At 43.1% G+C, this 17228-nt stretch overlaps 1 protein-coding gene across 9 annotated transcripts in view; it reads right to left on the bottom strand.

Moving 5' to 3' along the window:
• The window catches only part of nav1a (neuron navigator 1a), an 82924-nt gene that overhangs the window by 44917 nt on the left and 20779 nt on the right, over nucleotides 1-17228 (bottom strand). For all 9 annotated transcript variants that reach the window (XM_076742156.1, XM_076742157.1, XM_076742158.1 and 6 more), the window contains 2 exons: nucleotides 8676-8778; nucleotides 6775-7104 (listed from right to left, as the gene is read on the bottom strand). In XM_076742156.1, the coding sequence (XP_076598271.1) occupies nucleotides 6775-7104; nucleotides 8676-8778 (433 nt within the window). The remainder of the gene's footprint in view (nucleotides 1-6774; nucleotides 7105-8675; nucleotides 8779-17228) is intronic.

Raw genomic sequence — 17228 nt, 5'->3', positions numbered from 1 at the left:
GGCTCGGCAAAGAGAAGAGAATAGAAAAGGTACACAAGGACACTGTTCACACTGAAATAGGAGGTGTCAGGGGGTTTCGAGGACTGCAAATCCCCCTGCAGCCCCATATGTTACTCTCTGCTAAATCTTTTAATGTGTTTGTGTATCTGTGTGTGTATGCCTCTATATGTGCCTATGAGTAGCATGTGTGGGTGGGTGTGTATTTGTGCCACTTTAGCAGACAAACAGATTAATGTCATTATTGTTTGTCAACGGCATCCTGCTGTTACAGCTGGAGCCAGTTACATCATCCCTGAGAAAAATAGCCAGGCCGATAAACAATATAATTAAATACAAGTTCAGCTACTAGATATGAACTAAATGTAGTTATCCTACAGTGTAACTCCACATGAAACCAAGAAGCCTCTCAAATTACATGCAGATCATAATGAAGAATGACACAATAATCTCCATATGATGATTTATATGTACTCTGGCTGTGTGTGTGTGTGTGTGTGTGTGTGTGTGTGTGTTCTCCATGGGTGTTCTCTCTAGTGTTTCGCCCACACGTGCTGGAACAAAGAAAGGGCGCACTCCTCCATTCAGTCAAGTTCCCTCCATAATGACAGGAAAAGTAATTGATTACACGGCGCACTGAGCAGATAGAGCCAAACGAGCGCCACACAGAGCCGGAGAGGCCCAGAGAGGAGCAGGTAGTGGATGACAAGAACAACACACGGCCCATCACCCTCCTGAACCCCACCTCAATCTGCCCCTCATCAAATTTTCATGTGAATAGTCTCTGACGCATGCTGTCAGGCAGACAGAGAAATCAACATATTCATCTTAAAAGGACCATTCCAGTATTTTTGTTTGCTTCATTTCATGGACTTCAAATCATGTTGTAATTCATTTGATTTTTTTAATGGGTCTTTTATACTTTTCAGGCAACTATTCACGTCCGTATGGTATAAAAAACAGCTGGTGGGCTCTTGAAACTTGCTCGAGTTGTGTAATCCTTCACAGTCTGCCATTAATTTGCAGCACAGGCCAAGTTAATCTCAAACTGCACTGTTCCCTCACTACAATGACATAACTTTGACCAAAATAAATGCAGACTTGACATTTACTGCATTACACAGCTTTCCAGGGTATGCCAACTGATTTCCGTAACATATGGAAATGGTGCGGAGTCAATGGCTGCTTGGAAACACAAACTCAAAAAAAAAAAAAAAAAAAAGCTCTCCAGCCCCGTTCGTAAAATAGCAGTAATTGAACTAAACTGATCCATAACTCATAAGAATAAACTGAGGAGGATCTAATTCATAGGTCAATATCATTATGAAGGTAAACTGACTTTGAAGAGATGGAAGTTACTCAAAAGTAATCAGTTGTGATCAGATATCTAGACCACATATTCAGAGTGAGGAAAGAAATTAATATAATCTCAGTTTCATGTCCCAGAATTGTGAAGACAGTCCTTAAAGCCACTCCAGAGTGCTATTCTTTTGTAAGTAGACAAATGGCACCTTTAAACTCTTAAACTCATTAGAGGTATTAACACTGCTGTGATGTCACAAACACACACCAAAGTATTTAATCAGCTGTGCGTCAGATTACATGGATCATATGTGTGAGTCTCCCATCTGTATCTCACATTCAAAAAGGCAAAAAGTGCAGTTTCCGCTTCTTTTCCCCCAGCATATTTCATTAGAGTCAATTCTGATCTCAGCCCGTGTTGTGAGTAGCGTCTAGGGTAGAAGGGGGAGCTCCTCTGTTTTTTTTGGGAAGGGGGTCTGTAACTGGACCGCAACATGAGTCATAGTGTAAAGATCTGGCTCTTAGCAAGAGGGAAGCCCTGGGTGTGTCCGCTGAGGATCACATCAGGAGGAGGTGTGTGTGTGTGTGTGTGCGTGCGTGTCTGTGTGTGAGACAGAGAAAGAGAGAGTGAGTGAGCGGATCCATCACCTGTAACATAAATCAGATCCAGATGTGGGAAGAGGAATTCATTAATCAGATGCGTCAGGCTGCATTAGGTTCTCTGTGTGTGTGTGTGTGTGTGTGTGTGTGTGGACATGTATTACTCATGTTGTGGGGACATAAATGTGTTTACACAGTCACATTGTGGGGACTTGCCTTCTTTTTGGTGGACTAAACATGAGTCCCCACGATGTAAATCATTACATTTTAGGCTGAAAACATGTTTTAAGGTTAGGGTAAGATTAGGTTTAAGTGGGAAAGTAGCAGTTATGGTTGGAATAAGTCTCCACAAAATTAATTTAAGTCAACATGCCGTGATGGAAATGTGTGTGTGTGTGTGTGTGTGTGTGTGTGTGTGTGTGTGTGTGTGTGTGTGTGTGAGAGAGAGAGAGAGGGAGAGGGAGAGAGAGAGAGAGAGAGAGAGAGAGAGAGAGAGAGAGAGAGAAAGAGAGAGAAGTTCTAGTTTCTGACCAGTAGATGGGGTGAGAGTACAACAGGATTGAGTTTGACCTGAGAGACAGAATACTGCTCTCTGTACCTGAACTACTCTATATACACACACACACACACACACACACACACACACACAAACATATATATATATATGAGTGTGGTCATCAGTAACCACCCTGTCCCACTGAAGGTCAGGCTTAAAAGCAATAACAAGGTCGAGGAGTTACAACCTAATGAGAAGTGCTCAACCATCCATCAGCTAAGGGCCAGAAAAGACCTCCACTGTTTGAATAACACCAAACATTTAGTGGCAGGCAAGAGGCAGAAGTGACATCAGAGCTTGTTCGAGGCATCTTTTGTGTTCAAAACAGGTGACTTCTCCATTACAACGTTCCTCTTTCTGCTTCAGTTCCTGGTGCTGACGCTAAGAGCAACAGCTCACTTCTGCTTTTCTAGAGAGCAGACGGCACAAAATCAAAACACTGAAACCAGCAGACTCTGAAAAGCTTCAGGGAGCTTGGTGTGTGTGCGTGTGTGTGTGTGTGTGTGTGTGTGTGTGTGTGTGTGTGTGTGTGTGTGTGTGTGCTTGTCCCACTCCAAACAAGCGTTTTCATAATTCAGACATTTAGTGCAGTGAACCAGCTTGTCTCGCAGCGTATCCATGGAGACTGTGCGTTTACTAATGGGAGGTTGCTGTGGGCGGGAGCTCTTCCATCCAGAAAGAAAAGCGTCTGCGCCCAGCAGGGCAGAAAACAAGCCGCATGCTCACCCAAACGTCGACACGTGTGTGTGAGCATGTTGGGCCCATTATCGGCACTCGAAGGATAACAATGGCAACCACTGCCGCAATACCGACAACCAAGCCCAGATGAGCCTCAGACAGCATGCTTTGTGCAGGTTGGCCATAAAATCACACTCATAGTCATTACTCTGTCTTTCTGAGCACTAACAAAGATGTTTACATGCATCTCAGCAGAAGCAGAAGTCCAGATTTAGGCATCTAGCAGTCATTAAATGAAACAACATGACCATCCCACTGGGGTCCCACGTGTCTACCCTGAGTATGACTATTTGGTTTCACAAACTCCTGAGAAACACATCTGGGTCTTAAGCTTGACAGATGTTCAGCTTTCTTCACCTGCTTTTTTTCCTAACATTGTTTGGCTTGTCGTGTGGGAGCTAACATTATCAGAGCTATTTTTTTTGCTGGAAAAAGCTGCATGCTGCTGCTGGAATCAGAGTTGATGAGAGAGGTGAGACTCAACTGCACCATGGGCCATAAAATCAAAACAATGAATTAAAAGAGACCTAAAAATGTCAGCAGAGCTGCAGATTTGATCACTTTTGGTTTCACATTGAACACTCAGTGACTTCAGCATTCATAGAAAAAAGTACTCCAAAAATGCTAAAGTTTCTAAAGTGTAAATCAACAACCTACATTAAACCTCATTACTGTTAACGTTCACATGCACTCAGAGGAATGACCTCCTCATCCCCCTTCCCGCTGTTTCCCGTGTGTGAGTGAGAGTGTGGGGGGATACTGGGAAGGGTCTGGTTCCAGATGTAAGTGGTACTCATCAGACGAGAAGAGGCCCCGGCTAGAAAGAGGACAGGAAACGAATAACTGACATAAGGGGTCCTGACTCAGTGTGTGTGTGACTGTACAGGGTCTGTGTGTCAGGCAGGTCACGGGAGAGTCACGGTAAATGTACCTTTGTGAGTAAATGTGATTATTTCCGATACGGCACAACTCAGGTGAGTCACAGTGAGACCCACGATGAGTCAAATCTTACTCACCCATATATGTTTATAGCAAAACTCTAAAATTTCAAGACTGTTTCCTCCCAATTTAACAGAACAAAGAGATGAGGACTACACTACCCAAACAAAGAACATGTGTGTTTGTGATGCATAATGCATGTGGGGAAATCCTATGTATTATTAAATGCTGAGATGAGATATGGCAGTGTACTGTGACCTTTGTATGACAGGGGCAGTGCCTTCATGTATAATGCATGAGGATGTGAAATAAATTATGAGATAAGGGAATGTAATCCAGCATGGGGCTACTTCAAGTTGATAGGGTGGAGAACAGCAGAGACAGAGGGAACAACAGCACTCGTATGCCCTCTAGTGGTGAAGACATATCAGTTTGACGCTGCAGCTGGCACCACAGGGCAGTCAAGTGCAGACTCAGCATGACCATATAAATGATTCATGGGTGCCAAAATGAGAAGTAGATTAACAGAAAATTAATTGTGATCATAGATCAAGACTTCAACATGTACCACAGCAAAATGCATTCGCTACTTTTTTCACATAGTTAATTGAATATCTTTGGGTTTAGGAGTGAACTAACTGAAGACATCACTTTGGACTCTGGGAATTTGTGACAGGTATAATCTCCACAAGGGAAGGATTTGTTGAAGGCCTATTGTTTGATTGTCCACAATATTTCACATTGGCTGAACCGCTGACTAGTGCATCTTTAAAGAACACAAAGACACCATGATGCAACATTTACTCTAATACCTTAATCACTTCAGTCACAATTTGATCATAAAAAACGGCTCCATTCTGCTCTCGTCTTTGTCTGTCTTGTTTGCCCGTCTGTCAATCATCTCTCTCTCTCAATCTTCTTTTCTTTAACCTGCCAACAAATGCCTTTTGTTTCGCCTCCTCACACAAAGCACAATATAAACCTGTACAACCACTAATTGGAGGCCATGACCAGATACACAATAACACTACAGGGACCTGAACTGTTTTGCAATTGATTTCCTGGTGACTGGGGTGCATTTTTGTGGTTACCATGGAGATGTCAAGCTGTGGCCAGCAGAGGAGTTTTTCTTTTAGTTTGGTTGGATGAGTTCTGGAAGTTTATACACGCACGCACGCACACACACGCACGCACGCACGCACGCACACACACACACAGAGCCAGAATCCCAGTTTACAATGAGATAATGTGTTTTTCTTCACTGTGCCTAGAGTTGGTCAGTGAAACATGATGCTCTGTGTGCAACCGAGTTAAAATTGTTGTGTCATACCTCCTCATATTGGGTCCAGGGATGCAAGTTCTCCAAAACTAACCAAAGAAGTCCAGGGAACACAACTTCTTCATTCTTAAATGGACTAAATTTCTTCTATTTCTGTATCGATGTGAAATTTGATGTAATCCTTTCTGACAGCTCATGAAGTCACAAAGTAATGTGCTGTCTTGCTGAGACAGACTGACGCAGACGCAGGGAGCTAAATAACAATTTGAACACTAACAGCAGCTGCCAGCATGCTTTCTCTTATGACCTGTCCCTCTGATTCAGTTGTCAGACAATAACAATGGTGACAAAAGCACAACACGCAATCTGTCTGTGTCATTGTGGTATTGTCATCAATAACACCTGGACAGACACCCAAACACATTCACATTAACGTGATTGGGATTATTCCGCTCTAGTCCATTTCATAGCAGAAAACAAATGAGGGATAGAGAGCCTTTCCCTGTAAACTGATCAGCCTTCGCTGCCACAGCCTGATGTAGACAGCCAGCTGTGCTCTGTGGACTGAACAGAGAGGTGTGTATGTGTGATGTGAGAAATAATAACACAGCAGATGCTCCAGGTATAAGAGAGAACAAAGTTTACACCACTTGGGTAACAACCAGTACACAACACGGCACGCATGCTGATGAACGAAGCTGAAATAGTTTAAATGTTGTTGTCCGATGTGATGTCGACAGAAAGTCTTCTGATCCAAGGAATCCATGGCGACTTTAAAACAAACCTTATTCTGACCTTGACAGCTCTGACCAATCCCACATTGGCGAGGCAGAATGAGTTAGCAGTTAGACAAAGACATGTGCAGCCTAGCCCTGCCAGGAGAGCTCTGGTAAGCCAACACTCCGAGGGGTCCTCCACATGGAAGCCTGCTGGCCAAAGCCGGCGGGCTCGCAGCTGAATTTGACAAGATGATCTCTGCAAGGGGGCTGGATGATTGTGACATCATGCCCGGGCTCTGCCAGAGGGCTGTTTTCTGACTATGGCAGAGCCAGCTGCACCAGGGGGGCTGCAGCTGCCAGTGTCAAGGCAGACACTATGAGGGGGGCTTGTGATGCATTGCAGAGGGGCTGATCAAGGCTTTGCTGTGCTGGTAAACCATGAACTACAGGCCTGACTGCAGCTGTGGGGCTGTAACAGTTGGCAGGTGGCAGGATTCACCTCACAAGCAATGTTAAGATCACTAATGAGACACAAGTGGTTCCTGCAGCGTCAGGAGGTCATAAAATGTTCTTCCTTTATGCTGCTCAGGTTAATGAAGCAGGAATAAAAACAGATGATTCAAACAGAAAAGAACACAACTTACCCATTCCCCAGATCATCAATATCATCATCATCTTCATCATCATCCTCGTTTGGGCTCTTCCCGCCGAGGTCGCTGTTGCTGAGGTAATCTCTCTTCAGGAGGGACGGGTCCGAGTCATCCAGTGCTTCGATGAGGTGGATGCGAGAGGTGTGGTTGATCCGGATGGGAACCTCTGACTGCGTGTTACCTGTGGACGGAGCTTCACCGGCCTGCAGGCGGGGGCTAGCTTGACCCTGGCGCCATGACAATGGAGAGGAGCGATTTGATAGACTGGAAATTGAGAACGCAGCAGCTTCATCGCTGTCGTAGCACATGGTGCCCTCCACACAGCTATGGGATGAAAAGTAGGATAAGTTTCAGGTCTCCTTAAGAAATATTCACATCAGTGTGCTCACCAACAGGGGCGGACAGGTCGGGACACTTTTAACAGACAGGAAGTGAATGTCTATCTGTCATTTCCTCTTTTTTGCTTGGAAGAGATTAGGACTTGTTTCCTCTATCCAATCATGCTCTCCAATCCTCTCCCCACCCAGCATCCTCTTCACTCTGAGGGGCCTCAGTGGATAAAGCTGCATACTGATTTTACAAGGACTAAAGGATTAGTTGGTTTCCAGGTGTCTGTTTCTCTGTGTGTTCACTCTTCCCTCATATATTTGTAGTCATAAGCAATGCATGTGCATGTGTGTGTTTTCATGTTATCTTCCTGTCAGCAAACATGCCTTTATGTTCTTCTGTGCTCACTTTATGCAGCGGACATTTGTGTAAGTCTACAAATATCAGCATCACTAACATCACAATATCATGCATTGCCAGTGCTGAAGCAGCACAGCACATCACTGCTTAGTGTCAGGGTTGAGAATGATGAGCATTAGCATATTAAAAGTTACTGGCTCTCAAGCTGTGTGACACTACGTGCTTTTGCTTGCTACATTAAAATTAATCTTGTCTGTAGGACACAGACTCATCTCCACAAAAACCATCAATGGATATATTTTCACATGAAATGCTTCACTTAACATAAAACAGGCAGGGAAGAAGTGCAGAGAGGATGAGAGAGAGGATGCTACGCATCTTGTTAGAATGGATTTTCACAGGCTTTATGCTTGTTATGCACACAGTATACATCAGCAGAAATATGTGATAGACAAAACAATTTGCTTGCTCACCATCCATTTGTTTAATTTATGCAAATCTCACACTCTAAACACTTGTTTTTCACAGGAAATATGACATCTTGTTTGAACAAGAAACTTCCACAGACAGGCTGGAGGACTCAAAGCAGAATATGTCTTCAGGGACAGCGGGGAGTAATTCAAGGTTATTACAGTACGATAAAAGTATGAATGGCAAAGGAAGTATATTCCAGAAGGGAACCATCTGCTGATTTGCTCTTCATGTAGGGAGCTCCCACTGAGGGACCGAGAGAGGATGCGTGGCAGGAGACGAACGGACAGGCGGACAGAGGGGAAGCTCTCAAGGACAAAACCTGAAGACGTGCTGGATGCAATCATAATAAGCCAATGAAAGACAGGAAGCAGAGGAGGGGATAGGACACACAAACGCTCACACACACTTAATCATGGCATTATTGCACGCCTTGTTGTGTGTATGAATGTGAGTCGTGAGTGCGCATTGGCAGCGCCGGCTTTGAAGTCAGCTTTGAGGTAACGCTGCTTCCGTTCCGTATTAACCAACGCAGAGGGAGAGCAGAGCAGGCGGAAAATGACAGACTAATGGCTACTGGTCTATCAGGAATACAGGAATACTGATATTGATCTGCAATCCCACAGACAGTTAACCACCACACCCCAACAAACTGTTAGCAATGTCAACAAGAATCTGCTCATCTCAACGGCTGTTCCTGGCTTCTTTGTGTTTGTGTGTGTGTGCATGTGGCTGACCTGTGGCTGAGCTGCACTCCTCTCAGGCTGGTCATGGTTTCCTCCAGGTTCTGCCGAAGGTCCAGAACATTTTGCACGGTCCTCTTCCTCTGGGACTCTGGGTCTGCAGGGGGTGCATACACACATGAATGCACACAGACATACACAAACACAAAGGGATATTTTTAGATTTACATTACAAAAACTCTCTCTCTCTCGCTCTCCATATGTGTGTGTGTGTGTGTGTGTGTGTGTGTGTGTGTGTGTGTGTGTGTATATATATATATATATATATATATATATATATATATATATATATATATAGTTCACAATGATAAATAGACTATCAAACACGACCAAGAAAAGAGTTAACTCATAATAATCATGGACGTACAGACTGTTAATCATACACTGTGCTGTTAAACTGGTATGATGTTCAGTCCCTGCAGCCAGTGACCAAAATCTAGGATTACACCTAATCATCTCACAAAGCCTGAAACATAAATCTACAACAGGGGGACAGACTAAAATAATGAAACTAGAGAATGTCACAAGGAAAAGACATGACAGAGGTAATAGTGGCAGCTTACAGACAGTTGTTTTTCCAGATGGCAGTGGAGAAAACTAAATTAATTATGATGGCAGGCAGACAGACAAACAACAGAGGAGACCTTTAAGACCATATAGCTCTCGCACTCCTTCCTCTGTCTGCCTGGGTCCCTCTCTCCCTCAGCCACCCTGAGTCACAACGCCCTGCTGCCCGCTCATTGCACTGTGCCCCTTTGCCCCCCGCTCCCTCCATGGCAGAATAAGCCAGAAGCCTTTCTCATTTAAACCCACCAGGGGACACACTGGCATTTGTCTCAACCCTTCTTAATATGATGTAATCTGCTCAGATTGGGCTATGTAGATTCATGCTGGGCCATCCAGCCTGACTCCTATGTGTGTGTTTGTGCATGTGTGTATGTGTGTTCAGACAACACCTCCAGGGGGTTGGAGGACTGGATGCAATCATAGAACAACACAAAACTGGCACTTAGTGATTCAGACACCCTGTATTCATGCTCAGGTTTAAATTTACAGTTAGTTTTATTTCAAAACATGTCAGTCTCTGAGCTAAATATGGGGTCAGCTGAGAGGATGACTCTATATATTTGAATGGTCTTTCATGCTTTTAGGTTGTAGAAAGTCCTTTTTACAAACAGGTATGTTGTATCAGGCTGTGCAAAAGCAGTAATGCTTTGCACATGGAGAACAAACTGCTGCACAACAGTTCAACCAGACAGACTACTGAAAGAGCAGAAACAGACAGATACCTCTGAGCAGCTAAATAAGAATCACTGGTAAAAGAAACTGGAGGTTCAGCATCAGAATCTGGGAAGATTTAAAGAGCAACAGGTTCCTGTTTCAGTGTCAAGTGTACAGTAATGACGATAACAAGCTGGAATTTACTGGAGTGTTGTTTCAGCAAAGATATGTTTCAAAATAGAAATAGAAGGTTAGTTTGGGGTTAACACTGTTGGACTTCATAGAATAGCAGCTGAACATACTATGAACTGACAAATCACAGTTTAAACCTATTCAATCTGACCACTGAGTAGACTGCAGAGGGCCCAGACTATTTAGAGGTCAGTTGCAAGCGCCGTTGCGGTTCAATAATCATTGAGGGTTGGTTACAACAGCATTCATGGTTATGCAATACTGTAGGGACATCGACTAGGAGTTTTAATCATTTAAGTTTTCTTCTTTTGGGGCCGAAACGATTTCAAAGGTAAATAATACATTCTGTGTCTGAATTCTACTGTTTCATCTGTGTTAGAATAGAAGTTATTGAAGGAAAGAAGAAAAACATCAACATAACAGGTGATCACACCTTTTTGAACAGTAGTGTAATCTATCATATTCAGTCTCACATACTGTAGATGGTGATCTAATTAGTTCACCTAAGGTGCATCACATGACCTTGACCCTTGTGCTCTCCTCCTACTCTCTCATGTGCATTTCTGTGACAAAGGGATGGTGAGAAAAGAGTTATAGTGGTACGATATGGGACAGTCTGTTCACCCCTGAGGTTCAGTTCAATAGACCATTAGCACTGGCCAGCTGAACCCAAATGAGCACAGCAAGATTTATTAGAACCGAGGGACACTGTAAGCAGAAATATAAATAAAGAAATAGAAGAGTACTTTTACAACCATACATTGTACTGTAGGGTTTATCAGGTTCAAACCGATGAATTCTTAGCAGATTTTTTAAAAACACGTAGCTAAGATGCTGATTTTCACCTGGATTTCATGTTTCCATGTGTCAGTTTGCTTTAAAAAATTATAACTACACTGAGATATCTGAAAAACTATTGAATGAGTTGTCATGAAATCGTGTGCAGACATTCATAGTCCAACAAATTGTAAATACAGCTGCACGGAGGCGCTAGTATGGCTGTAGACTTTTGTTAAATATTCAAAATAAATTGCCCTTTTGAAAAACTGACAAATGCTGAGCCCTCAGAACAACAAATTCTATATACTCAAGAAATCTACTAACACCAGACCCAGAACCCCCCCTTCAGACACACACACCCCATTCACAACCACCCCTCCTATGAGTCAGTCCAGCTGGCTAGTGAGGAGGTGAAGGGGGAGGCTATTCTAATGAGTGAGGAGGGCAAATCATGAGCTGCCAGTGGTGTCAATCTCAACAACAGCTGCAGACTAAACACTGTGCTCACATACACACACATGCATATGCCCAGTAGGTCGACTCATATGCACATCCTCACTAACACCAGACCCAATTTATGAAGCTGGATTGATTTCTCCTAAAGAGAAAGGCCACATAGACAATTGATTGGACAGCCCTGGGGACATCCAGCTCAGTGCTGAGATGATGAAATCACTGCTGCTAACACACACGTACATAGACACACACATTCACACACAGTGCAAATGTTCCATAACAAAAAAAAATACATACAAAAACAGAACTACTTTGTTCTGCTGGAGGTCCTCACAAGAAAGGTGGCGGTGATGCACGGTATGGAAATTCATGCTATAAAGAGACGCTTCCAGCTTTAGAATGTTCAATTTTTTAATCTGTTCATACAAAGGTTTAGTGGGAACAAAGAACCGCTAAAATATGCAAACACAAAGTCTGACGCACACACACACACACACTCAGGCACACGCACACACATACAGGCTTTAATTGGGCGATTTTAATTATCCTAAACGTGAGCTTTGTTTAACATTGGCGTCAAATTGATTAGATACGCTGTGCATGACTGTGTATGTGCATGTGTGTACGTGCGTGCACGTCTCTAAAAGACTTCCTGCCCTGCTTCTGGCCTGGCCCTGGTGGTCCCAGCTGGCATGGGGAGGGGGTGTGGTGGTGGTGCTGGGGGAATTAGGGATGCAAATATCCCTGTCAGCCCTGGCAGCTCCCTGGGGGTGCAGATGAATTACACTGATCTGGTTTAAACTGACTGCATGTGTGTAGAAGTGCTTGTGTGCATGTGCATGTATGTGATGGGATGGTGCGCGCCACCTGCCTCTTCTCGATACACTTGTGAACATACACTCCAGCTCTGAAGAGGCTGTGACACTGGCTGAGGAGCCTGTCCTAAAGGCCCACTCAGACTCTTTAAATGAGAGTCAGCAAGTTAGAGTGAGAGTGTTATTGTCAGTGCATGCATGCACTGCACATGCAGGACAACCTCTGCATCCTAATGCAAGTCTGCACTCAAACAAAACAAAGAGACAGAAAGACCGCAAAGAAGCAAAGGAAATTGTAAGTTAGAGGTGTAAAGGATGAAAGGAAGAGGGCCTTTCAGTTTGGCATATTCTGCCGATTACACCACAACAAGAGTACAGATGGCAAGACAACATAAATGTCCACTGGCAATAAAGAGAAGCGCTGCCCTTTTCTCTGTTATTGTGTGCGAGGTCAGGTCACAGGACCATTAAACTGAACTGCTGGCCTTTGAAATAGGAGCAACATTACTTGTTTTGAGCTTATATTTGAACCCTTAAGAGAGAAAAGCTTAGAAAGATGTTCACAAACTGCTCAAGACTGATGGTTAAAAGCAGCACGACTCATGAAAGCTGTATGTTTTGAACTCTGATGAAAAGATTTCAACCAACTATCCATTATTCAGACTCTTAATACGTTGCCACTTCCCACCGTCTGTGGCTCTCACTGAATATTTTCAGTGGCAGGATTGACCAAAAACACACGGTGCCTGTGTTTATCCATAGTGAAGGAACATGTCACCCAAACCAACAGTGTGACTCATGTGTTTTTAATAGTCTTTGAACAACAATGGTCATCTGCAGCACAGAGAAATAACATGTTGTATATTAGCCACTGGCTACACAAGCAATACTTGCTGGTGGGAGAAATATATTTTTGGTTTTCGTCTTTTGATGGGATTCGCTGACAATGATAAACATATAAAATATTGGCAATATTATCCCTTAAAAGTAGAGGAAGTATATAGAGTATGCTGCGTGTTGTGGATGACTCGCAGAAAGAGTAAGGCAAAGAGTAAGAGAACGAAACTGCCGTCCACTTGGTCACTTGACTCTTCTCTCCATTAGGAAAAAAAAAGGAAACTCCCCAAAGACACACTAATGGCTCTGTCCATGCAGGAGTAGCCTGCCATTGTGTGTATGGGTGTGTATGTGTTTGTGCATCCTTCTTTGACAGTGTGCTGTCTGTGTCGCGACTGTAAATGCGGGTTCATGCATCCGCCCACATAAGTGTGCGTCTCTACCGGCAAGAGCTTCAGTTTTGCAGAATATGAAAGAGGGTTTGAGTAATGGCTCCTGTTTCTATTCTTTCCTTCCTTCCCTCTGGACTTCATTTGTCTCCGTCATGTCCACGTGTGTGCACATATGTTAGTGTCACTGTAACACTCCTCGGGCTACAGTATGCTTATCATATGATAGATGGATGTGGTTGAGCATCACTGCTACTATATCACAAATTGTCTGCACCTCAAGCGTAAGTGTTTAAAATAGCCCCTCACTTCCAAAGTGGCTGTTTGTCTACAATAAAGACAATCATTATGGCATTCCTGACATGTGACATTACACAAACAGGATGCGAGCAAAACCTTTGTGGTTTTTGTTATTGTTGAAGTTTTTTGTCATGCTCTCTTTGATAATGTTTCTTTAGGTGAGACAAAAGTAGACCATGTGATAACCCAGATATACACGCATCAAAATAGGAGCCTGCTAAGCTAGTTAATGGTTCAGTATTTTGTATTTTGTCTGTCCATTTCTGTTCTCTGTCTCCACTCAACCTAGCATCACAGCCCTCTGCTGACCTCAGACAGTTTGCAAAACAGGAAGCATTACAACACACAGCCATTCCTGCACATCTGGACAGGGCCGACAAACAGACGCTAATGCACCCAAATGTGCATCCACGCACTTGCACACACACTTGCATGCAAACACACACGCACGGAAGTTCATCCGCTTCACTGAGATGTCGCAACAGGATATTAGAGCCCTTGAAGATCATATCTGATATGGGATGTGAATGGTTAATGAGCCTACCAGAGCAGAATACTGCATCTGTGTACACTAAATTTCAACAGTTATTGGTTCAAATGAAATCTTTCTATGACAGAATGATTAGTGTGTTAATGCTCAAGTGTGAGAAAGAGAAGATATTGAGACACATTAGTGGTGGTTAGGGGCAGCTGACTGTCAGAAATCCATTAAAAATTGGGAACCCTTTTGCAAGAGCAGATTCCAGAACAGAGACAGAGAAGATGAGCAACGCACTGAAACACAGTTGTGGGCAGACAGATGGAAATATTACAAATAGATCCCGAATCCTCTGAGCAGCATTTAGTACAGAGTTAAAACCGTCACACTTCTGTCTCTTATCCTCTCAGCCCAGATCTCCTGACTCCCACAACCTGGCTCTGGACATTGACCCAAACACAAACCTACACACATGAACACATAAACATACTGGTCATATCTCCTTAATGACAGCCCTATCTGCTTAGAGGTCGCGCGGTGCTATCGGCTTGGAAGGCAAGCAGAGGAAGCTTTAAGTGACTTCAGAGACGTTTACTTTCTCAGAAAAGAAGGTCGAGACCTCACGGAGGTAACAGCAAAAGAACATCTCACCTCCATCCTTCCTGATTAGGCTTCAAAACACAAAGAGGAAAGAGTGTGAGCATGTGTGTGTGTGTGTGTGTGTGTGTGTCTATGCTGACTGCACTGGAGGAGATTAAATGTGTGAAGTGCTTTGAGAGCAAAGAGATAAAGAGAGGCACAATTTCAAACACACACACACCATATAATCACACACAGTATGCAGAGGACGCTGTCAAAAGTGACCACTTGGAGGGGAAAAAAAACAATCAACTAGTTTGATGGACGTGCACGTGTGTGTGTCATCATGAAATGTCTAATATCTAGAGCGTTCAGCAGTATCTCTAGTGCTTCCTGTGTGTGTCTCAAATCTATCAGCCTGAATCTAAATCAGAAGCAATAACTACTGTCTGAGCCGCACACAGCCACACACTTACACTTGCACACACGCTAAATAAACCCAGTGCTGAGCCAAGGCAGACCATAATGTGTGGCAATGTTTGGGTGTATTTTTGTTCAAGAGCGTTGTTTCCTGTGGAACTGTATTTTACGATGTGCTTAAACCCAGCTGCAGCTCCACTCTCACATGTCAGGCAGACAGTCAATGCACGCTGTGTGCAGAGCCTGCACTGTTAATAAGGTGAAGGGTGCGATGGTAGAACTGATGACAGCAAGTCTGCAAGTACTTCCACTAAAAGTTTACAAGGTGCATTATTTTGTCGACTAATGGACTCTCCTTTTGGACAATGGCAGAAAAAAACTTTCGTCTTGTTTGAGCAACGGTTTAATATAATAAAGAACTAAGGAAACCAGAAAATCTGCACATTTGAGAGACTGGAACCTGATATCTTTAGTATTCTTTCTTAAAAAATGAATCGGTCAAAAGTCGTTGCTGATTGATTTTTTGTTGATGGACTAATCAATTCATCGAGTCGCTTGAGTTAACATAAGATCTTCTATCACAGTATATGTCATTTTATATTGTACAAGTTCTGGAAGGTCAATTGAGAAGCTGTTTATATTATATGGAAATTAACTCTTGTAAATACCTTACATGTCAAAGTACTTGATGACTTCGATGTAAAAATGCTGTAATCCCATACTGTCATAAAGCAAAGGTGGCAAAGCCAGAGACACTGAAAGGATGGTTACCTTGGTATTTATGGTATTGCCCAACCCTAATTATGTGTTTGCATTTTGGCTATAAAATGGCTGTAATGTGTGTGCCACTGTGTTCGTTTACAGAATACCAGGGGCTGTAGGTTTCTTTTTTTTTTTCACCCTTCCACTCAATTTTGCTCGGTAGCCGCAGCATTGCAGCTGGTCTGTTCAAAATTCAGTTTCCAATTCAAGCCTATGGTATATTTATAGTTCAACAAAAAGGATCTGATGAGGCATTGTGAAAGCAGTTCCCCGGTAGCATCTCTGTTTGCTAATGCTTGTTGGTTTAGCGTCAGCCTGCACCACTGACACTGTATTAGTATTCTTAGTAAACCACAATGCAGTCATAAGACTCAGTCAGATGTACGTGTGTGCGACTAACTCTGTTTCCTTACAGCAGCTACAACATGCAGATCGCTACAAAGCTAACAGTGGATCATTTATCTGAGACCTTTCATGAGAGGAAAACAGAAACAGAACAGAAATAGATGAATACTAAGCATTCCTCATCACAAGGCTGTCTATATAACTCCCCTTCTGTCTTCATCTCCCTCTTTCTTTCTCTTACAAAAATACATATTTAAGTATATCATCTCGATCAGTATCACTTTGGAGGCTACAATGTGTTTTTTGAGCAAACACTGGGTTTCTGTAAAACCAGCAAAACAGGAACTGAAAGACAGCGAGATTAAAAAGCTTACAAATCCCTAAATGCTATATGAATGAAAAATACATGTTATGAGGGGGGCTGGCTGCAATGCTCATGGTCTGTATCATATCATTTCTTTATCCATCTTGCCTATTTCATCATGACAGCTAAGCTAAGCACTTGCATGGATGTATTACCCAGAAGCAATTTAAGAGTAATTTTCCCCTGACACTCGTTGTAGGTAAGCTGAGTGCTCCAGTGACATCAATAAGCACTTAAATCTTTCAAACTTCAATACAATCTTGTTTGTTTTTTAGTGATAAGCACCATGTGTGTGTGCCTGTGAGTGTGTGTTGCGTAAGAGCTGATGAGACAAAAACACAGAGCACTAATATGATTTAGGAGGAAGCTGGCAGGAAGCAGACAGCACTAATGCAATGGCTCCTGCATTAACTCCTTTGAGGTATTGTAAACACACACAAGAGAAAATAAAAGCATAATCATACATGCGTCCATATGTACGAACACTCTTTCTATCTATGAATACTACTGGTGACAAAATCCCTGTCACAGTAAAAAGATGTCCTCTGTCCGCCTCCTGAAACACTTGTACCAGAAATATCCTCTGTGCTGTCTGACTGGTGACAGAAC

This window comes from Chaetodon auriga, chromosome 10 (assembly GCF_051107435.1).
Source record: "Chaetodon auriga isolate fChaAug3 chromosome 10, fChaAug3.hap1, whole genome shotgun sequence".
Classification (NCBI taxonomy): Eukaryota; Metazoa; Chordata; class Actinopteri; order Chaetodontiformes; family Chaetodontidae; genus Chaetodon; species Chaetodon auriga.
Note: the sequence above shows the minus strand (reverse complement) of the source record. Positions and strands in the feature narration are given on the sequence as shown.